Consider the following 25596-nt stretch of genomic DNA (forward strand, 5'->3'; position numbering starts at 1 on the left):
GTATTAATACCTTACATTGGAGAAGACAACACAGGCGTCCCTTCATTAACCTTAAAGGTTACAAGCATCCCCTACCTGGGTCTATATATCCAAACCTGGGTCAATTTAGAAAAGCTTGTGGTTGTGGGGAAAGAAAGGTTGTTTTTAGTATGAAGGTACTAGATGTGTTTAATCTGTAGCACTACATCAATCAAATTGACATCATATGCCTATTTTTTTGTCTGTAGGAGGTGTCCTTTTATATGTGTCGCGTTTAAATGCTGTTCAATCTTAATATCAAGCGCTAATTGTGGCAAGATGCATGTGCGCGGCCACCCGTTGCGATGATAAATGATATAAATTAATTATTTACTGTGTAATTTTGATCTCAAAAATTAGGCAACGGTTGTCTTGCATTCACCAAAAACTTTCAAAGATCTGCAAAATTGCAGTTTCAGTGAAGAGTTGTACTTATACATAAAAAATAGAGCTATTGTCAAGGTGCCTGATTTTATTTAATAATACGTTACGTAATGGTGCATTTAAGAATGTAGATAGGTACTATAACTACTTATACCTCTTATAACGTAAACTGATTAAAGTTACACATACGAAAAGGGTTTGTATTGTACAAATACCTCTCGTTTTTTTTGCGCCCTAAGCGATGATATCTCTGTTCTGGAGCCTGTTTAATAAAACTTACAATTGTAAATTACAACGACAATTTGATGTTCATTACGTAGCTAATATGAAACTGCAAAATATTCGTGATCACACACTCCGCAATGTACATCAAATTGTCATTGTAATTTACAATTGTAAGTTTTATTAAACATGCCCCTGCTGTCATTTTAATCAGACTACGTTATGCGGGGTATACGTATAAACGATGTTAGAATTACTGTGACCTGAGCTCGAATCCATTTGAAGCTGCATGAAACAAAATTAGAATGTTCGTAGTATGGAAATAAACATATAAGAAAGGACGAAACACTTTTACTCAAGCATCAGACTTTTAGTCACGCTTTCAGCTGATCAGTGACAATAGGGTCGACCGTCATAAATGGTTAGTTTGGTAACTAGGAAATAGTAAAGAAATATCGTCTTACCTTTTTCTTGTCTCTCATGGATCCTTTGCCTCTGACCATGATTTTGCATCCTGTTTCCTGTTCTAACTGTTTTGCCGTCATACCTCTGGGGCCGAGAATCCTTCCCACGAAGTTGAACTGTAATGACAAAAAGAAAATATATTAGAAAAGTAATGTTATATCAATATTATTATAAACACTAAAAACAAACCATAATTATAACCATCATCATCGTATTATGGTTTCGTTCTGTTTGATCTTCAAAATCTCAAAGATTACGAAACTACGGCGAGCAAAGACCTAATTCGCCGGGTACCTACGACTAATGCTATTAGGCGTAGGATTAATTACTCGCTCGGCTACACACAAACCATATTTCCTGTGTGCCCACGAGCACACACGCATGCGCAGTACGTACACCTAACCTCGATTCCTAAGCTTCAAAGCATCGGTCAACGTATATGAACTGTGAACCACTATCATTCTCCCGTCCGCAACCAAAGCTGAGAAATGGACCAATTGGATTTGTGCCAAAACACAGAATCTCCCGCTTGTTTTTTTCCAAAGGGATATTTCAAGAAACGCACATGAATATCATGTAATAAACAGTATTGTTACCGACTTTTGCCACCGACGCCAGCGCCACTGCCCGGACATGATCATTATTTTATACATTTAGTTAATTACCTATTTTATTTGGATTGTCATACATTAATTATTTACTTTAATTACTTAATTCGATTAATGAAAATATAAGTAATAATATTAGCTCGGGTTACAATTAAAAATATAATATGGGCCATTGTTATGATTCAAAAAGTAAGTAAGGTGGGGTTGATATCTGATTGGTGTTAAAAAAAACTGTCCGTAACCGTCATTCCATTTTGAGCACAATAACAAGGTGTTACTCTGTAAAAATAGATCCATTTGTACATTTGTTAAGAGTATTATTTGGCCATCTTCGACCCACTGTTCGTAACATTTCAGAAGTGGGATTCGAATCTAAAATGTCCGGCCCATATATTAACGGATTGGGACGGCGGAAGCGAAAATATTCTAAATTAAAAACTACGACCTCGGAAGAAGAAGTTCGCCACCAGCAAACAGAAGACGAAAACAGTGAAATTTTTTTTTCATCGGATGATCCCGACACATTCCCGACGTGCAAAAGGCGCCGAGTTACACCTACGGATGCTGAACTGATACCAAAGTTCCAACCTGACTTGAAAAACAGTAACGTGGCCGGATGGATACATAAAATTGATCAGCTTGGTGATATTTATGGATGGAATCACAAAGATCGACAATTTATTATGCAAATACGGCTTCGTGGCTCAGCAAGGGACTGGTATGACGACTTGGATGATTACGATCTTACATGGAAAGAGTGGAAGAACGCCCTACAAACTGCGTTTCCTAGATCTACGGACTACGTGGACAAGTTAGAACAAATGTTGGCACGAGTGAAAGAAGACAAAGAAACAATGACCAAGTACTACCACGAAAAGTTATCTCTGCTGAAAAAATGTAATATAACCGGAGAAGATGCCATTTCATGTATAATTCGTGGATTACCTGCTGAATTAAGGATTAATGCTAAGGCGTACAATTGTGGAACACCAGAACAACTCTATTATGGATACTTATCATCATTAGAAAACTACAAGCGAGTCGCTGCAGCTTATACAGCGCAGAAGTCTACATGGAGGAGAGGAAACACTTTGTCACCGAGCACAACGTCAGCACAACAACAGCTTCAACCGAAGATCTGCTACGCGTGCCGGCGAGCTGGGCACGAGGCGCGCGATTGCTGGCAGCAGCAGCGCTGCGAGATCTGCCGCCGCTCTGGGCACACCACCGCCAACTGTTGGCACGCTCCGGGCTCTTCGCGACAACAACATAAGCAGGTCAGTGAGATACTCCATATTACGTACGATATATACCTGGACATTTATAAACGTCAAGTTTTCATCAATGGATGCCAATTAATAGCATATATAGATACGGGTAGTAAACTTAATATACTTGCGATTGAGTCAGCTGAAAACTTGCAACTCAAATTGCAACCATCCACTGTTGTAATGAGGGGATTCGGAGGCGGTTATTCGAAATCACTGGGTGAATGCGATATTACTGTTTTAGTTGATAATTTAATGCTAGAAGGACGAGTGGAGATTACTGATTGTAAATTGTCGGATATAGATTTAATAATTGGACAAACAATGATAAACCAGCAAAACGTCAGTTTGGTCACTACGACAACATCTGCAAACTTTGTTTCGACCCACAAACTTATTGATGCGCTGTCAAATATTCAATTGAATGAATTAGAATTTGTCTCGAAATTTCCAGTATACATAAGATGTAATACTACGATACCGAAACAAAGTTGCATATTTGTTGAGGTGTATGTTGACGATTACTGTACTTCACAAGAGCACACATTTCTTACCCATGCGGTATGGTTTGAATTGGGTAGTACGTCTTATCTAATACCGGAGGCGATTATAGATTCTAATAAATCGTATTTAAAGGTCATGAATTTAGGAAATGAAGATATTGTGTGGTCGAGTGGCAGGTTGATAGCCAGGGCGGAGTATATAACACAGTGCGGAGACAATTTGGATACAAATGTGTTTACTATTGGTGGGTGTACACAGGATGATAGGAGCGAAATTACACTATTCGATATTGACGTTGGTGAGCTCGATGAAATGCAGACTAAGCAGCTATTAGGACTATTGAATAAATATAACTGCTCGTTTGCCAGGAATACAAATGACTTAGGTTGTACGAATTTAATTCAAATGCATATTGAAACGACTACAAACCAACCGGTGTACTGTAAACCTTATAGGCTATCATATAAGGAAAATGAAATAGTGAATGAGAAGATTAAGGATCTTTTAGATGCGGGCATAATAAGGGAGTCAATGTCTGAGTATGCTAGTCCGGTTGTGCTGGTCAAGAAAAAGGGAGGGGATTACAGGCTCTGTGTCGATTATAGGTCATTAAACGCGCGGACTGTAAAAGATCGTTATCCTTTGCCCCACATAGAAGACCAAGTGACTCGTTTAGCTGGTAAAAGCTTCTTTACGACTCTTGACTTGGCACAGGGCTACTATCAGGTACCTGTTGACGAAGCATCTATAGGCAAAACGGCATTTGTCACACCATCAGGCCAATATGAATTCTTGAAGATGCCTTTCGGGTTGGCCAATGCACCAGCAGTATTCTCACGGTTAATTCAGATGACCCTAGGTAAAGTTAGTAAAAACATTGCCCTATATTTAGACGATGTTATGATACCGACTGTTTCAGTCGAGGAAGGACTAGATCTGTTAGATCATGTTCTGCAGTTATTAACGGATGCCAATTTGAAACTTAATTTAAAAAAATGTTCTTTCCTTAAGAATACTGCTACCTATTTAGGTCATGAGATTACCGCTGGCACTATACAACCCGGACAAGCGAAGATAAACTGTGTTGCGGAATACAGTCGACCCCGTAACGTCCACGAGATCAGACAGTTCATTGGTTTGACATCGTACTTTAGGAAGTTCATTAGGAACTTTGCCGAGCTTGCACGACCGTTGACCAACCTTACAAAAAAAAATGTAGATTGGCAATGGGGCTCAGAACAAGAAACAGCGTTTCAAATGTTAAAACAACGTTTAATCGAGAGACCCGTCTTAGGTATATACGACAAAGATGCGATAACCGAGCTTCATACTGATGCCAGTAAGATAGGATTGGGCGGTATTCTCATGCAGTATCAAAGGGATGGTACTTTGAAACCGATAGCGTTTTTTAGTAGAGTTACGACTATTGAGGAAAAGAATTATCATAGCTACGAGCTTGAAACCCTGGCCGTGGTGGAGTCACTCAAACGTTTTCGCATTTATTTGACTGGAATACCTGTTAAGGTTATTACTGACTGTGCCGCGTTACGAACCACTCTAGTCAAGAAAGATTTGATCCCGCGTATAGCGCGTTGGTGGTTCACCATACAGGATTTTGACTTAGAAATAGAATATAGGCCTGGAGAACGCATGCGACATGTTGACGCCTTGAGTCGAAATCCTGTTTCAAGTTCGGTGCTAATGATAGATAACTCTGATTGGTTACTGACTTTACAACTGCAAGATGAGAATATACAAAACATTATTTCCCAGTTGCGTGAACCTAATGTGGGTTCAGACATTACATCCAACTATGAGGTTGAAGACGGATTATTGTACCGTAAGACTATATCAGGGAAACGATTCGTAATCCCGAAATTGGCTAAATATGGGTTATTACAAAAACTACACGACCAAATAGGACACCCGGGATTTGAAAAATGTGAAAAGTCCATTAAAGCGCAATTTTGGTTCCCAAAAATGACACGTTTCATACGCAAGTATATCAACGCTTGTCTACAGTGCGCTTATGGAAAGGGTAACCATGGTAGGCTGGAAGGTGAATTAAACCCTATAAGCAAAGTCGCTGTGCCCATGCACACGCTACACGCTGACCACCTTGGCCCCTTCATTAGGACTCGTAAGGGAAATACGTACGTACTAGTCGTGATCGATTCTTTTACAAAATTTGTGTTTGCAAAGGCAGCTAAAAATTGTAGCTCTATTGAAACTATAAGACTTTTAAAAGACATCTTCACCCAGTTTGGAAATCCCATACGAATTATCACTGATAGGGGGAAGGCGTTTACTAGCCGATATTTTAAAGATTTCTCTCAGGAACAGCAGTTCAAACACGTTTTAAATGCCATTGCAAGCCCCCGTTCTAATGGGCAAGTAGAACGTGTAAATCGCACTATATTGAATGGTTTAAATACTATGTCTGATACTGAGTGTACATGGGATAATAAACTGGCTGATGTTGTTTGGGGAATTAATAACACCCCTAACTCTACTACAGGAGTAGCACCCTTTAACCTTATGTTTGGCCACACAAACACTCGCTTCCCGGCCTTCCCTATAGACGCCCCACAATGTTCGGAGTCTCAACAGCAACAGCTTCAAGCCAGAAGAGACACAGCTAAACTTCGCATTGAGAGGAATATGACTCTTATGAAGAGGAGGTTTGACAGTAAACATAAAAAGTGTAAGAAATATTCGGTAGGACAACTTGTCTTATGGAAGGGAGGTGTAGCTAGGGATGCGACTGCAAAGGTCACTAGAAAACTTGACGGATTATACACAGGCCCGTATAAAATCTGCAAGGCTGATTGTTCATTAAATCGATACACAATTAGTAGTATAAAAGGTATGAAGGGCTATAAGAAATTTTGTGCAGTTGTCAGGGGTGAAGTTCTTAGGCCTTATAAAACCACCGTTTCCGAAGACGACAGTTCAGGTAGCGACCATGACGTTGATCGCGATGATTTAATTGATCTCCTCGAGAGCTAAGGTCAATTCATTTAAAATATCAAGGAATGTGTGCCCTTTATGATTGCTACTTTTCTATAAATAGGTAATAATTATATTACATAGGAAGGTAAATAAATAGTAATTTATTTTGTATTAAATTAATGTTTGTTAAAAATTAATAGAAAATTATGAGCGAAGAGATTGTAATAAAACGAAGATTAATAATATATATCAACTTGTTTAATCTGAAATATGCACCAATCATAGATTAAAATAACATACTTACCTTCTTACGTTATACATTACTGCTTACTCTTAGTGACCAAATAAAATACATAAACAAGTACTTTCCTGTCTGGCTGTATAAAATTCAAAGTAAAATTAGCTACTTAGGTAATACTGTGTGTCGTCTCGCACTAAGTGACTATGTGACCAACTTTCGAACAATTTTTGTGTACTTACTTATTTAAAGGATAGCTATGTGATCAAATCCTACTGTGTGGTTTAAAAGTAAGGGTTCTATGTGATCAAACCCTACTGTGTGATTTAAAGGATAGCTATGTGATCAAATCCTACTGTGTGGTTTAAAAGTAAGGGTTCTATGTGATCAAACCCTACTGTGTGATTTAAAGGATAGCTATGTGATCAAATCCTACTGTGTGGTTTAAAAGTAAGGGTTCTATGTGATCAAACCCTACTGTGTGATTTAAAGGATAGCTATGTGATCAAATCCTACTATGTGATTACAAGGATGGCTATATTGTCAAACCTTACTGTGTGATGTCAACGATAGGCCATCCAATTGAACCTTTTCTTGATACAATTAGCGTATATATATGTCCCTTATTGAACTATGCTACAAATATAACCCAGCACATTCAATCCATAAAACAAGAAACTGCGTGATTATATTTCATTTTTCAGGGCCCCGGCAATGGTCCGCAGAGCAGCAGTGGAGGCCGCGGGAGCCGGCCTATGCAGGATGGCCGAATGTTACCGACTTTTGCCACCGACGCCAGCGCCACTGCCCGGACATGATCATTATTTTATACATTTAGTTAATTACCTATTTTATTTGGATTGTCATACATTAATTATTTACTTTAATTACTTAATTCGATTAATGAAAATATAAGTAATAATATTAGCTCGGGTTACAATTAAAAATATAATATGGGCCATTGTTATGATTCAAAAAGTAAGTAAGGTGGGGTTGATATCTGATTGGTGTTAAAAAAAACTGTCCGTAACCGTCATTCCATTTTGAGCACAATAACAAGGTGTTACTCTGTAAAAATAGATCCATTTGTACATTTGTTAAGAGTATTATTTGGCCATCTTCGACCCACTGTTCGTAACAGTATGTAAATAAAAATTGAGGCAAGACATTTGTCACATGTTTCACGGTAAACAATTCGCGTGACAACATGCAAATTACCTACGGATGCCAGTTTATACACTGAAAAAGTTGAAAGAATACAATGTCAATGACAATATGTTTCAAAGGTTTTGTATGTAAGGTGGAGTTGCCACAAGACTTTTCAAGGCACGGTTCTGTTTGTCTTATCGGCGATTGAGATTCATTTGTGACAGTTGAGAAATACTAGACGCGGAAATAGGCGCCTTTAACAAGCTCCGGACGGCGTGGCTCTATCTGTCGCGCTCCACCAGCTGTGACGGCTAGATGACAACCACTAATTCACTACGAGAACAAATGGATCAGATTTTGGCATGCTGATTCATATGTCGATTGAATGATAAATTATACTACTTCGCTTAGTGGAGCTTATTGTTAGCTGCTATGAATATGTAAATCCGCGTCGTGGTCGGTACAAACGAAAAAATCTCGCTTCGTTTGTGTGATCGTGGTTCAAACAACATAAAATGTTAGAAGTTATGGTGAAATGATCATAATTTTAACAGCAGAGGGCCGTCTCGCCTTAGTGGTTGGCCACAAAATAGCCCGCGTGAGAAGACTTCCTTTACATGACAAACAACTCTCATAATAACTATTCTGGATGGTTTAGTCGTAAAACATTGCATTTATTAACATGTTCGTAAAGATGGAGAAAGTAAAATAAGACAAAACACAAATGGCCTTGCGAAATGTCTAGTGTAGTGTCAGGTGAGAAGGGTTGGTGGCGTGAAATTAATACAGTAAATAAAATTATTAAGGTAATAAAGTTTCTAAGCTTTTGATTAAAATCAACTTTTTATAAGTTAATAATGAGGAGAAACCAAAATGCAGAAGTACAAGAAATCAGGACGTATCTAAAACGTAAGGTGAGTACTTTGTAGAATACGACACTACAACGGTATTAAGGTTTTAAGAATCTTTTGCGACGATATAATTAGGTATTATGGAACTTAAAATTCTTGGAATTATCTTCCAATGGGTAGTGACAAACAATGATTTCCCAATTGTGAGGGTTGGCCACCGGACGTCGGCATGTTGAAATACGTCGCGTCGCGCTAGTTGGCGCCGCGCCCGTAGCATTTTTTATTTTTCACATTATGCATTTTCCCCCTCGTTGGCAATATTTTCGTGGCAAAAGTCATTAGTGCATAATTACCAGAATAAAACCTCATGTGTTCGGAATTATTTGTAAATATATAAATCTTGTAGGTACCGATTTTGCAGTTGTGAAAAACGTCTCATGTAAATTGAGCTTGACGGTGTACCTTTGAAGCGTGATGTTTCTACAAGAAAGTAAATTCTGAATGTTTCGTTGTCTTTTATATACTTACGTAATTGTCACTATAGGTACAAAATGATTTAATAGGTTCTTTTGCCTCATGGCTTGTAGGAATAATATTTTACAACATTTTCTTCCTACAGATAATAACTTTATGAAATTAAGTACCTATGAAACTTTGTATTAAATGGAGTATGGGCAGAGATATCGGTGTCTATTACATGGACATCTATGGAACATACGAACTGGCGAGAAATATATATTTTGTGTCAAAAGTGAATCCCTGTTCCAAGTCTACAATGATAATGAAGCAATAGTTGTCGCCCCAATGTCCTCAATTTTAAAACAATCTGCTTCCTAGCTTCATAATTCAAGTGGAATTAGGGGGGATTCGGGCCGCCAAAGGCACGTGACGAAAGGTACAGGGCTCACTGGGTTAGTCTACGCTGTAGTCTCAAAAATTTATAACCCGAATATTTTTAGAAACACATGAAAGTAAAATCCGGATTTTAAAACCGATTACTGTGTGATGTTTATTATCATTGGCGATATCGGTTATTTATTTGTAATTCGAAATGTTTTCATAATTCGAACATGCATGCCAGTTCAAAACATGTTGGCGTGCCCTGAACGGTATGAACTCATCAAGAAGAACAGGAAAGGGTTAAGATTTAATCTGTAATGGAGAATCGGGTTTAAGATAACATGATATACCGCAAGTAGGCGTGGCGATGCATTTAGAACATCCAGTTACAAGCGAGAACAAACCACTGATAGGCCAGTTACCTGATAGGTACCTACGGTTACCGTTTGCAAAAACGCACCTATTAATTTGTCAGATAGCGATAAAACGAGGAAATCAAATAGGTGGATGTAAACAATGCTAGTCTGGGAACGCCGCAGGCGCATCTAATAGATAAACATTGACCAATCGCATACCAGCCCGCGGCAGCGCACGCGCGCCGCCCTGCACCAACCCAGAACGCGCTATGATGCCGCACGATTAAAGGCATTAATGTAAATCGTAGGCAGGTATTTATCAGGTAAATATGGAAATCAATTCTCGTTGGCTTACCGTGGCCAATTAGATAGGTAGGTACCTAACATGAACATTGAATAAAATTGACAGACCAGATGATTATCATAGCAGAAATTTCATGTAGGCTCAGTGATCAGATACCTTCAAAGTCATTAGTAAAACATTTCTTTGAGTTTAGAAAAAGTGCCTACTCCTTCTAATTATTAGTCTGTCTATTATTACGGCAACAATGCAATAAAATGTAGGTACGGTGGTGATCTAAACAACATATTAAGTTTCAATCTATAAAATTATAATTACTTATCCTATAATAGCAATTACCTAATCAAATTACGGGTATTATAATTATGAATTGTGACGAATTACACGGCATGTAAAACGTGCACATGCACGCACGTTACAGTTTGTAAATTGATTCAATATTATGTCACTTATATTAATAATTACTACTAGGTATGACAATAACAAGTAAAAAGCGAAACTCTTTTATTGTGATAACTTTAGAAGTATTGATGTAATGTTCACAACGCATCATTTTAGTTAGATTACAGTGACATTGCCCCCTAATAGAATCACAACAGCATTTCACCGCATTCACTAGAAATGTGCAGTTTTGCAATCCGTAATTGGCAGTGGTTTTGTACCCTAATGATAGCTGGTACCGCAACCAAAGTGTAGCATACAGCCACAAAAATGGTAATGTTGAGACTCTTTTCATGAGCGAAGCGGAAACAACGAAACAAATACGATTGCAAAAGAGATCCTCGATTCATCAATGAGTTCGCACCGTGGCATTCTGCCAAATTCATTCTTGTAGAGCGATGACAGCTTCGAACTGACATGCTGAGTGATAAGACCTAGGTGTTAAACTATACAATGCCCTAACGCTACAAGAAATATTGGCAGAGACTGAACAAAATATCTATATGTCGAAATTTATGTTGCAATATAAGACACGGTGATCCTGTGTGTTTGGTTTGGTACTGGCTTGCTTCCTAAACAGGAAACGCTGATTCGACCCTGGCAAGTACCGGACTTGCACCAATGAGTAGTATTAATTTATGTTAAGTGCAATTTTTACTAACACAGTTGGCTCGACCTCGATAGGTGATACTGTTCCTATCACGTTGGTCTAACAGAAAGCTCGGTGAAGCGTGGATATTTCATCCTGCGATGGATGGATGGATGTTCCTCTGACATTGGGAATATAGGCATGTGCTACTGTGTTGAAATTCATGTTCTGACTTAGTTTTCGACCATTGCCAACCTATTTTGCATAATGGATTATCTTCAGTAACACAGTGTGACAGGACAGTCGTAAACAATGATGCCAGTCATAAAGTAGAAGACCGCGGATAGGTCGTTCGTTCTGAACCAGTTGGTAAATAAGAACAGTGGTAAACAGGTTATATGGACGGAAGCATGCCAAGAATATAATACAGTACACTAAAACGTATTCGAGTGATAAAATTTACGAAACAACATGGTGTTCTGAATGATGGTCCGTAATTTTTGATTAGACTTGCTCTTTCTTAGTGTGTTTTACGACTTGTTTTCGGTAACATTTACGTATATGTACCTACACTTGTTTTGAAATCGCCAACGCTTATACATAGACAGTGGCTTAAAATTAACAAGCATCGTCGTCGGCGTTTCGCTAAATTGTTGTTATTTCATGCGGTTGCCTGTATCGAACGCACCGCGATTGTTAGCGATCCGCCTTAAAAGCTCTTTTGTTTTTTTGGTTTATTCTCGTCTTTATGAAAACGAATGCGATGCACTTGCGCGTTGTTTTGATTTCGTTGGATCGCCGAATTATTTTGAGATTCGCAATCCCTTCACGATTTGAACGTGGAATCTTTTGGGTAACAACAAACTTGAGATACTTTTTCAAATACCTTAACGACATATTTATATCGCTATTCTGCGAAACGATCACAAGGTTCAAATAAAAAAACTGACATAAAAGAAACATGAGAACGACAAAAGCAATGCCTATTTTTCAAATCTAGAAGTAATATGAGTATAAATGACACGTATCAATTCGATATTCAAATGCAATATTTTTGTCGTCGTTACAAAATTGAGTAGGAATCGTATGAACTATGACCGCTACTGATTGCCAACCATTAGTAACTGCAGGTGGGTGTAGGTAGGTACATAATGCAATAGATTGATGGGTTAATTCGTCAGTAATTGTCGTTATATTGGTCACGACGTGCGATACCTTTGTTGCCTGAGGGTAAGATTAAGTTGTTGCAGCTTTGGTATTTACGCCGTAGTAGCGTGTTTACTTAACAAATATGGTTTACTCCTGTTCCTTTAAATTCTAGAAGCTATTCCGCTGTAAAATAAGATGTCTAACGTCGTATAAGTAATTTTAGAAAGGTAAATAACAGGTACTGATAGATTCTGAGAAAGATTTGTAAAATATTTATCGATCGAAATGATTTATAACTTATAACAGATTAATTGATGGAAAAGGATAAGGAAACTTGTAAAGTGGCACGCACTTTGTAATACCTAGTAATGATCAAGGTGTACATGAGAATAACCCCAATAAAGCTCGCGCCATAATGGTAGTCTGATAAACCGATCAGTGTACACAAAGCAGTGAATTAGCCGCAAACAATAAAGTACTGTACCTTAACAATACATTATTGATTTCAATAAATCATCCACTTCATTATGAACTTAGCTTCGGAATTAGTCACGAATTTATATTTATGAACCAATAACGATGTGTAATTTATTGAATTTTCTTATAAACTCGACGGGAATAATAAATAACTTTATTCACTAGAAGTCGGAAAGATTATGGTGTAATGTCATAGTAAACAGTATTCATAACGTAAACTAGTTAAGTATTATTCACACGAGATGAATCCTGTATAATTTGCTTTTTGCTCATTTGCCTGTTCTTGCTTGCCTTAGCACAGGCTATTATTTTTGTACGTATGACACATAATCATAATTACCTCTAGCCTGATTCAACTTCGTAAGAAGTGAATTTAATTATACACAAGAGGTGAATATTGAGAATATTCCAAGCGAAAATTATATACAGCTAAGACACTATTTTATATTGCGTTCAGCTGCTTAGTATCATCTCGGACATGTCGTAAAAAACATAGAATAAAACTTATTGTGTATATGGTATTATGGTTTCTATGGTATTATTATTCATCTTCTTCTATTGTGTGGGTTGTGAGGTGAATTACCAACCTTATCAACCCTGGTGTCAGGATTACTCTTGAGCCGCCAAAGGCCCCTGACATGACTCATATAACGACTACGTACTTACATCAGTAAGTAGTAACCGGGACCAACGGCTTAACGTGCCTTCCGAAGCACGGATCGTCTTACTTTCAGACAATCAGGTGATCAGCCTGTAATGTCCTAACCAAACTAGGGACCACAAAGTAATTTTCGTGATATGTCCCCACCGGGAATCGAACCCAGGACCTCTGGATCGTGAGCCCAACGCTCAACCACTGGACCACGGAGGCCGTATTATTATTAATACCTACAGAAATAAAACGGTAACTCCACCCCGCACCAATTCATATAGGGTGTCGACCTCATCCCCTCTGGGTTTTACTTTAGTCTTAAATGGAGTAAGGGGAAGCATGCGGTCTGTCTGTCTTGCTCGCACTTAACATTGTATGGAGTGTCCGGGATGTGTAAAAAGGGACTAGTGTTATATGCAGCAACATGATGGATTTTCTATAACCTAAGGGCGATAGGCAAACTCTCTACACATGGTAGAATATAATTCCTCTTAGGAATTTAATATCAGTGACACAAAATTGCGACCTCGCTTTGATCAACTACTCCACTACGTCATCCCAAGTGCATGTACGAATGAATACCCGTCACAAGTAGTAGATAGACACACCTATCTGGTGGAATATCTAGTATACGATACCTACTCCAGTTAATATAGCAGCTACTGATCCTAAGCACGCCGCGACCTACGACCTACCCGCCTGCCTACAGGCACGACCAATCCGATCGACCTCATTACCCTGCATTATCACTCCACTTACACTTAGCTCACTGGCCAGGAATGTAATGTTCCGAACAGATGGTCGACCCACATACATAGTACGTACTTTACTTACATTTCCACTTGGGATATCGGTATTATGAAGAACTCTAAGAACGTAGCGAAGAGTACCCAACTACGGGTTTGTTTGTGTACAAATAATGTTCGAAATAATGTTCAAATTGTACATATGAAAACGGACATAGACGTAGGTAGGTACAGTCATGAGCAATATAATGTACCTACCCACTTTAGAACTCCGGCGCACTAACATATTTGACATTTAGTAAGACTTACAGTTCAATTTGTCAAAAAACTTAATGTGACATGGTACCAAAGTGTATACATTTTAAGGCTCGTTACCGTACCTACCTATCTAATTGCGACTCTTTTGTATTCAAAACGTAAGTTTCACACTCTTCTTACACTTTTCACAGGCTTATGAGGTTTTGCTCACAAATACAATATAAAAAAACATAAATAGGTAATGAATTCACTACAGTGACATAAACGCCATGTACTTGCTTAAATATTTATGATATTTAAGTTTGTTAAAGGTGCTGATTCCAGTACACACTATCTAATTTTATTTTAAGTTATACCTGTCATTTTCTTAGCCGCCGAAAAGGAAAGGGACGGGTAATCATAGGTAACTTAAAATAAAATTAGGAGCTATCTGCTGGAATCGAGGCCATTATCCTATATTTTTGATATTGAAAAAATCTGTAAGTAGGTATAACATATCTATCATAAAAGGTAAATTGATTGGGTGAGTAAGTATTTACTCCAAGTTTTGATTATGGTTTCGTTCAGCTAGGGTACGGCTAACATGTTAAAGATGGACATTTTTTTTTATTCTTATCGCTATTTATCTACAATTTCTCTAAGAAATGCCATAAACAATGATTCAGAAAGTTCATGCTCATTGAAAAAGATATAAGAACAGATTTACGTTAAAAAAAAATAAAAACACGCTCACGAACATTTTTCAAAGACGAATGTCTTATCAAAATAGAATTTCAGTGCATCGACACAGCTTTACGATGTGTTTGATATATGGAACGGAAATTAGGCACACCTACACGCGTTTACTGCGCAAGTTATGGCTTAATATAAGAACAAACTGCTGTAAGAAAAGTTCATTAAATACAATGTGAGATAAACATGTGGACGGCGCCCACGCACGCAGCGGTTTCATAGAATCTGGTCACAAGACTAAAACAACTTTCGATGCATCGTGTCTTCGCGGTGTTGAATTTCATTCTTCATTAATGAAAACTACGATTGTCCTGGTCCCGTAGTATTCTAATGTGTTTAGAAGGAAATTGTAAATAGACGTGATACGTTCTACTACCTATATCGTGTAGGTACGTACGTATCTAAAGCAGTTTTCCTCGACGCCAGTCGCTGAAACGTCCTACGTTTAATCAATTTAAGTGGCTATCAAAGCTTTCAAGGCAATAATTTACCGCTTTTTGACACATCAAAATAACAGGAACATAAAACTAAAACATTCAGTGGTTGAAGGAGTCAGTTGACGTACGACCATGGTCGCAACAAACATGACTCTGTTGATATTTCCAAATCGACAAGCCAAATTAGGCCGTAACCACTTAAAACCTATTAACGAAGCAACAAAATTTAAGTGTATTCTAAAACCGCGAATTAGACTTGAGAATTGTCCGGTCGCACATTCCCAATAAGCATTAGGTAGTAAAAAAGCAAATAAATGTAGGCGCTTACTACAACCGGTTTCTCCGCAGTACGGCACCTAGTTAATGTAAATACGCAGCCTGTCACCACAGTGCGTGACTATGGCCACTAATGTACCCAACAGACAAGCTGCACCCTGATGTATTCAACATGGAAATCATTCATGGGATAAATAATCTGTTTTGATAGGGCTATTTTAATTTATCACGCCCTAACTTACACATTGAAGCGAGCACGGAATAACCAGACTTGTGACTCGTAAATGTTTCAATTTGTCTCGCAGGCTCGTTTAGAAATGTTTCTGTACCAATCGCAATTTAGGCCCGGAATACGGTCAATGGACAATCTAAATTTCCAGCTTAGCCATTAAGTACCGACATATAGTCATTAAACTGAGACATTGAAAGACCATTATAAGACAAGCGCATGCACATGGCTTCGACTGCGGCTTTTTAGAAAGCGAAATAGTTCTCAAAGCGATTAATAAACAAACTACATAATATTATGCTAGGTAATTTGGACGTTCTAAATCGAAAGATTTCTAGATGTCTTTTCTAATTTCCGACGACTGATTTCCAGTAGATACCGCACAGATTTCACCAGCGATACACATCTATGTTTATCCGTGTATTGCTAAAGGAACGATGTACTAGAATTGGTCTGTTTACTCTTCGAAACACATTCGCCGGCTTTTACTGGTGTTTGCTTTCACGAATGATAAAGCACACACTGCAAGCTCGCCTTGTTTTGCTAAAACAATTCCTCTCTCTGGTTGTATTTCAATTTTACTTATACATAAAAGCCATTATTATAGCTCATTTTAACCAAATACATGACTAAACGAATTAACAATAAACGTGAAACGTTAAGTTTCTTAGTCATTCTCGCTGTACAATTAACGTTTGGACACCACGAGTGGGTGTCATGAACAGAAAACGTACTTAAAATATAACTATAATAATACTAATAATAGACACAAATGTAACAGAAGCTATGTGTTAAGAAATATTCTAGCAGATAATTTCATTTCGAATTTCCAGTAGTCTTTGTAAAGCAAAAGCTACAATTACAGCGTCAAACGGCACACAATAATTTGACGTACGGTGTAGTAGCCACCGCGGATTCCATTAAGAATATTTTATAGCATAGCACAAGACAGTATCTCAAGATGTCCAGCAAAAAGTCGCCGTAACGGACCCCGCCGATATGGTCGGATTTAATAACGTCGCCGCCCCTATAAGGAGACGTGGATGCCAGCCGAGGCCCGCGACAGCTAACTCGACGCACTGAGATCGTGACATTTATTATCTCAGAACGAAATATGATACAAGAGAATCCGTGGAATGAAACGCAATCGTCTCATAGACCATCGATACTTTGCGATCGGTGATCAATAGGTATTCATATCGCTCTTTAAATTACGTATTTTATAAACAACATCTTTTATAATGATTACAGTATTTAAACAAGTTTGTAATCGAAGACAGGTAGAAACGATATTTTCCAAGGACTTAACGGACAAGCTAATAAACGAATGCAAATGCAAGGAATCTGAACTGTAGTTGACATTTTTATCGATATCCTAGTTGCAACACTATCTGTGTAAAGTGACTCGGGAACCAGTGGAACTAGATAACTGGTTGGGACCACGTAGATCAAGTCTGTGTTATGATTGAGTGGGAACACATGCAAGCGTTACGACGCCGCACCAAGAGTCGGAGAAGGAAGGTCTAGAGGAGCATACCGCGATCAAATTCAGGATCAAAGAAAGGCCAATCAAGTCAAAACTACTCTAAACAAGGATAAGCGTAGAAGAAGCAACAATGTGTATCAGGATCGTAGTAAGTGGAAATCCATGGTTTTTACCTGACCCACTAGGAAACAGCCGTGATCTTAATTACCGAAAAAGAAAGTTCGTCAACGCAGATAGCTGCGGTGCAATACCCCAGGGCTTCGATGTGTTACCGCCCATTGAGCGCCCTATTGCGCGTGCGCAAGTTCCAAGCGCAGCGCCGCGCATATCGTTGCAGCATTACTAATGCGGAATCAACAGCCTTCCGTGTTAGGAGCAGTTCTTTTTTCTAAAATAGTTAAAGGAAAACCGCACGCCGATGATAGACATCTTATTAAATAGGAAAATTGCATTAAAATTACATGGCTTTATAAATTAATAGCACAATTAACAATGAAAATACCTTTATCATGATTGATTTAGACGTAGTGCATAGTCGATTTACTCGAGTTTATAAAGTATGTAATTTAATACTTTTGTATTATTTTTTAACTTTGCTATTGTACATAAAGTATGCAGCGTAAGATAAGCAGTTTTTGAAAATACGTTTATCATTGCAGGCTTGCAGCAAACTTTAATCACTATCTTAAATAATGTTGCTGTAACAAGTTCGGGTTCACAGATATTCGAATGATCGGTTGCTTTACTACCTGACTACGGAATCCTGGAAACCATTGTTTCCGCTACGTTCGACATACGATTCACATACTGCTGGCTCTATTTTGAGAATAGTTACCGTTTACTTTACGGCAGTTTTTGTGAGCGAATAAAATCCTGAAGAAACTGTTCGCATTCCAGTTTCCAGGCGTACCTATCTAAATCTCAAAACTTTACTAGTTTCATCTATACTCTTCTGCAATTTTCATTTTTCCTTAGTAATATTACCTAACCCTTAAAATTTCAATATTTATAGCCTCTCACAATCATTTACCTACTCAAAGTAGGACCTTAATAACATACGATTGAAAACCCTAAAGTAGATTACTGGAATCCACTTGGAACCATCTATGGAATGCAGAGTACTTCCATTATTTTCAATCACCATTGAAATTCTTTAGCAAATATAAAAACAAATAGCGTCTCAGTACCGACTCACTTCACGACATTCACATCGTTAGGAGCGTTTTCCATCGGTTCATACGTGACCGATGTCTCGGAACGGCTCTTTTGATCGACAATCAATATCATTCAGCGTTCAATTTATCTTGAGATTTACGTCCACATTGTTGGGTTTCTGACAATTATCCAGATGATCTATGCGAGGGAAATCCTGTCATGGCAAGCTAATATGAATATTCATTATGTAGGACGTGATTAGTTACAAACGTCGATAGCTAAATACGTAGCGATGCTGTGGATATATCGAGAATGGAAAAGCCGCAGCCTGTTCTATTCTTACATGTATTCTGTTACTTGAATTGTAAAAGACTTTCCTTGCACGTGCTTTAGCTGTTTTTTTTAAAGTGAAAATACGTTAGTTATGTAGTAGAGGGGACTGTGATGAAATTATCAACGGTCGCGAAACTGACATACTCGTATCAATCGTTAGTATTAAAGTTTTTTTGAATATGCTTGGAAATTATAGTCATACGATACAAAACTGAACCATAATCTTCCATTTTCATTTTATCACTAATACAAATTCTAATTTCCATCCTTCTGGTTATATAACCGCAAAATTAATTAAAGTGAATCATAAAATAGCATAAGCTGCCGACGTAATACAAAGCAAGCCTTATATGGCGAGACCTAGGCGCGTGAGCGGCGCCAACAATCGTCACTAATAAGACAAGATACATCTGAATAATGTTAATTGGTCTCTAAACAGTCGTTTGAGGTCGCATTGAAAACAAACATAGCCCTTTACTTAGAAGACAAAGTAAGCAATGTTCATCACGAAGTAATTGCTACAAGCAATGACGTCAATTTCTTAATGACATGAGAACTACGAGATGAAAAATCTGATCAAGGAATTATAATGCTTCTTTCAAACACTTTATAACCCAACTAGTATCATAAGTTCATTGACTCCGTTGCCAAATACTACATGCATTATAAAAACCGATAACTCTGATACAACTGGGTTCTATTTCTATTACTTGTACAGTATAATAGATGTATATGCCAAGCCAAATATACGAACAGACATCTAGTACGTCCATCATTTTCATCGGCTTTGAAATAACTTGGCACAACCGTAAAGAAATATTACTCAATATTATTAAATGAATCATGAGGACGTTGAACTTGATCCTAAAAAGGGATGTAAGAACGTGATCATTTGCAAATGAGACTTGACTGTTTGAATGGACGCTATCATTGAGGGTCGAGCCACTCCAAAGAGGAGATAGCCCTGACATAAGCCACCAAATGTAGCAGGCTGCCTGCCTTGTCTTTCTATTTCTGTGACTAACACTAGGCTTTGATATTTTACAAGTTATCTTTCTCACTCAGTTCTCAGAAAAGACAGGAGTGAAATTATACTATTGTTCAATCGTAAAAGTTGAATAATCGTTCAACTTTTCATCATGAATCAAAATGAATTTGTATAAAACTTACCTTACCAGTTTCCTACAAAGTTGTATGTAACTTTATTTTATGGTACTCTGATCACACCGCTCAAAGTCTGTTGATTATCAACAGCTTAACTAGTAAGGAGATTATTTTATTGTACACCTTTGTTGATTCATTTTACAAAGTACTATAACAAAGATCTAATTGGAAACGCGATTCTCAATAACGGAAATAAGACAAATACTATACGAAGTCTCAGATTGTTTCTGCTAAGCCGTTAAGTTAAGCGACACAGTTTTAATTGAACTTTCTCGGAACGTGTGCGACCACTGATTGATTTGGAACATGCGGAAGCTCGCCAACGAAATGTGAACGATTTTTATTAGAAATCTAGAAATAAATGTCATAACGGATACGAAATACGTACAAGAATTCACACTACGCTAATGTAATATACTGCAAAGCGACACTGTTTACAAACTGAATCTGGTTATTGGGAATAACACGATGATGGTGTATTGATAAAAGGTAATTTTAAATCGGGATAGCATTGAGTACTTACGTCTGGATGTTCTTTGACTGGCACGTATACTTTTTCTGTGAGTGTGGTGACCATCCCTTCGGGCTCTGGTAGAATAAGTGGTTCCTTTTTGACGCCATTGATTTGGAATAAACTGGCTCGCACTTTTGCAATTTCTGTAAAGAAAGAAATGAAAATATTATTAGGTATCGTGGCTTAAACATCTGCTCTCATAAATTATGCAGATAGAATTGAAACTGTCATATTTGCCGCGATAATTTTAGAAGACCGCCCAGACATTTACCAGCAAAGATAAAACTTAACGTGTCGTTGAAAAATTTTTTTATGTCTGCTGACGTTATTTAATAGCCTTTTGGAAGATTTCATTAGTGAACGATAATATTATTGGGAAGTTATAATTAGGTATATGACGTTTAGGTACCTTGTATCAGCAGTGTTTCGCAGTATTGGTATGTTAATTATAACAGCGATTCTTAATTATGTATTTAAAAATAATTTCAAACAGTAGTATCTGGAATTGACACATATAGGTATAGTAGCTGAATTAGTTTCTAAATCCACTTAGTTGCAAATACGATTAGCTAATTGTGGCTAGAGCACTTTAATTCAGTTATATTGATCTGCGCGCCATAACTGAAGGCTACAGCAGTACTTGAAGATTGAATATGACATCATTTGACAGCCATTATCGATAGATCACAACTGCACCTCTAATGATATGACGCATGTCATCTACTGGCCTCCCAGTAGGGCTGATGCAATAGATTTATTTTCGATAGCAGTGATCGAATGCCTGAAGATCATCATCTTTACAAAGTTGTGCGTAAGTGCCGTTGATATGATTCATAACCGACGGGTAAATGTTACAATCGCGTTGATGAAAATAAACAAAACAAAAATTGTTAATAAAAACATTTTTCTAAGTATATCAATTACTTTAACCGTTGAATATCATTGACCTCCCGTTCCCGGGCATCTTCGTAAACTGGGAATGTTCCCATTGTAAAAACTCTTTAATAGGCAAGACACTAGCTGCTTTTCTTTTTCAAATTGTTCTTTCTGGTACTCTGATCTTATTTACCTAAGGTTAGGTAATAAAGCGCTTATTACATAAAATTTGCGCATTTTTACTGCCCGGTACATCACTGATCATAATATTTTATTGGTGTGACTAAGTTTTCCTGAACGTTGCCCTCTGACCGACATAACTATTAGCACACGTGAAAGCTTGTGACTTCCCCTTCAAGGAAGGAGTCATTATGCAAACATAGGGTCTTATTTTTATCTTTCTTATCCAGATAAAACTGCTATGACTCACCGGCTAAGTTCCGGCGTGCGCAATTCGACGACCATATGCTTTTGCGATTTGTATAAAAAATGTGTCGGATCTTGACGTGAGTACCAACAACTGCGTCTACGTTTGTAACTTCAGTGTAAATTGTCTGTTCTATTGTTTAAATAAATGTAGTCTCAAATTTTCTAACATCATTGCTGATAATGACGTAGTGAGAGATGAAGCCAATGGTAAAGTTGCTGTGTATTTACGATGAAATACATAGTAGAGAGTGATATGTCAAAGCCCTTCTTCGCACACTTTGTGCAAACGCAACGGACATATCGATTCCTTCAATTTGTTAATCTCTCACGACATCAAACGCGCGTACGCACGCGTCCGGACGAGCGAGTCCAGCGGGGACTGGCGACAATGCTGAGGAGCTTTCACGCCATATAGGGTGGAGTGAGTAAACAAGCCGTTAACCCGCGCGGGGCCCGCGACGCTGTAGCCGACGGATTATGTACTTAATTGCTACCTTCTCCTGCATATTGATGGCACACTCTTTAGGAAGTTTTCGTAAGTGGGCTAAGATTGAAATTCGCAATATCGAGGTGAAAGTTTTTTTCTTGAAAACATCCTTCGTTGCCAGTTACTTTAAGTGCTGTATAATTCTGATATCGCGTGGGGAGCAGATGTCTATTGCATTCATTTCCATTATTGTCATTTTCCTTGTTATACTGACCTTGTTCAACATCAATTAACGTGCTTCTTCTTTAGACCTATATAAGTCTTTCTATAGCTATGGTTGAGATATTACAAAGACCTTCAGCCTTTATCAATTAGACAACCTAAGACGCCCGATAGTCGCGAGGGTCAAATGAAGAGCAAAGTATTTAAAAAAATCTTTGAAAACATGTCACAAGTGACTTTGACGAGTGTCGAAACACTTGTAATGGACATCTGAACAATGCGGGCTGTTTTGTGGGCAAATGAGAGTTCTAAACAAAAACAAAGGCGGTACATAATAGAGGCAGCATTTTGACGATGAAGGTGATGTTTGGGGCTGTCTGTTTGACGTTCTGAGCGTCCGACGGGTGTGAAGCTTGATTAATGTATTCGTTTTTGACGTGAACTGGTTCAAGAGATGTGTCGCCTCTGAGGTCACTTGCGCAACGCCTCGAATGGAGTCACAGACCTTATGCGAGGAAAATATAAATTATATTAAGGCATGGTCCAACTTCATCAGACAGCGCCACGCAGAGAACAGAATCTTTGCTTGCTTTTCCTTATTTTAAACCGCAAATATGCCATACGAGTTTACTTTAAGACTTTATAGGGTATTTAATAATATGTCCCTACGACCCAACTTAGGTTTAAGTTACACTAAAAAAAAAAAACAAATTATATAAATGCAAACGAGGTTTTTTAAGTAATTAAGCAAAAACGATAATGTGCTACAAATAATTTATTTTTGACACATCTATATAATACAAGTTTGGGATCGTATAAATCTTTAATTTAAGCAGCATCAACATCTATATTTTGTGATTTATTTTTTAGTCTAGGTCAATCACATTGTCCATGAGCGAGCTGTAAGCCGCAATAATTATACTCACAGACGGAGTTATTTTAGTAGGTAACAAGGTTTAATTTTACTGTTTACTCAAGTTACTATAACCGCAATCTCAACCACTCCGCGCAGGTAATTTCAGCCTTGCAACTCCATTTTTGGTTGACACAGATGAATAATGTCTCTATTTCGTGGCAATAAAATTCAAAATGGACCGTAAATTATTGAAAGCGCTGTAACATAATAATGTTTGGTCGCTAGCGTAGGAAGATGCATTCACTATAATAGGAGAGCAAGCGAGTTGTGTGTCAGTGAGTGACAAATGTCAAATGCCGTCGCGAGCGCCGAGACCACCTACGAATCTAGCAATAGAAATGGTTATAGAAGCGCTATCGAATTAATGTCGACGAGACCATGATAAAAATACGACTGTTAAAATATGTTAATGCCAAAACTGTTAACAATTTCTCTTTTTGAAAAAGTAACATTGAATATCGGTACATTTATAACTGTATTAAGTAAGTAATTAGAGCTAAATTTACAAAAGGATTCTAAAAGAGAAATCCGGAGTCGGGCCGCAGAGCGCAGTGGTGCGCCGGCGCCGTTCGCAGAACAATTTTCTCCCGAGAGTGTTACGACAGCGAGCACAGAGCAACTAGTACATACACGAGTATGCTTACTGGTTCCAGATAATGCAATCTCACTTCCATTGTCATTGTCCACAATGGCAGAGTCGCGCGCCGCTTTGAATCCGTAATCCCAGTCTCCCTCATTCTATTCTAATACGCATTTAATAAGAGTATGCAGTTACTTTTAAGGCAATACGATAAGATCGCCATGCGGAATTGGAACCTTTGACTCACGTGATTAGATTTTTATATTTCTGTCTGCCTACACTTTGGTTTCACATTATGACAAGAAAAGTCCTCATAGACTCTGGTATAGGTATCTTTTCAAGTTGACACTTACTTCTAAATAATACCTGCTACACCAATATAAACAACATAAATAATATTTGATGATTTCAATGATTCCACCATCAGAATGTTTATTTAATATGTAGTTTCACTTTGTTATATAGTTTTTAATATTAAGATAGTAGCGTTATTTTTATTGTTTAAGTCAGCGTCTTTGTACTGTCTTAGGCATCTGTGCATGTCCTTAAACCTTTGCAGTGCGCTTAAGTTTTAAGTTTTAATATTTTTATACTGTTTTATATAGGTGGAAACCTGTTATTGGCTTAGTTTTTAAGTATGATTTTCTTTTTGCTATAGTTGTTAAGAGCTGTTGGTCTCCCAAATATAAAATAAATAAATAAATAAATAAATAAGTATGTATTAATTTTTGAGAAACTAATAAGGCAATAATAATGATTCACCTACAACTAACGCATCTCCTACACGGTCATCTTTCATCTCATCAAGAATGGGCAGCACGATATGAATATCTAGTCTCGTATCATAAAAACGTCTTAATAGCTTAGACTCAATGTCAGAATCACTTTCTGTTTTAGCGCCAGCTTGCGGAAACAATTAGTTTCTTTCATCATAGTCTGTAATAATACGGCTTGTAATTTATCGACGACATAACGCAACGCAGGCGCTTAGCAAAGTTGCATGGACGGTGGACACCGCGTCTAGTCTAGACGGAGAAATTACCAAGTGGTGCATCAATTAAACTTGGCGATGACAATTAGAGCGTAAATGAATAAGATTCATTCAAGAACGTGGATGAACATTCACTAAAATATTCCCACGTCTACGCAAAACCGAGGAGTGATAAATTGTTTGACAAATATTACAGGAATGATGAATGTAATATTTCTTTAGAGAAGAAATGGGGAATTCCAGATGGTTAGTTCGTAGCTACGGCTGGGATTTCATTCGGATCCTGAGTTTAAAAATGAGGGTAACATTAGAACAATGTGAAATCGACGGGAGTTTTCACACGATGAGCAGCCATGCATAA

The 25596-nt window shown here is 37.8% G+C and overlaps 2 protein-coding genes across 7 annotated transcripts in view; one reads left to right on the forward strand and one right to left on the reverse strand.

The window, feature by feature from the left end:
• The window catches only part of LOC126370476 (protein held out wings), a 69111-nt gene that overhangs the window by 12512 nt on the left and 31003 nt on the right, over positions 1 to 25596 (reverse strand). For all 6 annotated transcript variants that reach the window (XR_007566876.1, XM_050015349.1, XM_050015352.1 and 3 more), the window contains exons 2-3: positions 20804 to 20937; positions 1089 to 1205 (exon numbers count right to left, since the gene is read on the reverse strand). Coding sequence is in view for 5 of the 6 variants with exons in the window: in XM_050015349.1 (XP_049871306.1) it covers positions 1089 to 1205; positions 20804 to 20937 (251 nt within the window). In the remaining variant the exon portion in view is untranslated. The remainder of the gene's footprint in view (positions 1 to 1088; positions 1206 to 20803; positions 20938 to 25596) is intronic.
• On the forward strand, positions 1687 to 7797 carry LOC126370478 (uncharacterized). Its single transcript, XM_050015353.1, has 2 exons — positions 1687 to 2974; positions 7364 to 7797. Exons 1-2 carry the CDS (start codon positions 2075 to 2077, stop codon positions 7475 to 7477), a joined length of 1014 nt encoding a protein of 337 aa, XP_049871310.1. The 5' UTR covers positions 1687 to 2074; the 3' UTR covers positions 7478 to 7797.

This window comes from Pectinophora gossypiella, chromosome 10 (genome assembly GCF_024362695.1).
Source record: "Pectinophora gossypiella chromosome 10, ilPecGoss1.1, whole genome shotgun sequence".
In the NCBI taxonomy this organism is placed as follows: domain Eukaryota; kingdom Metazoa; phylum Arthropoda; class Insecta; order Lepidoptera; family Gelechiidae; genus Pectinophora; species Pectinophora gossypiella.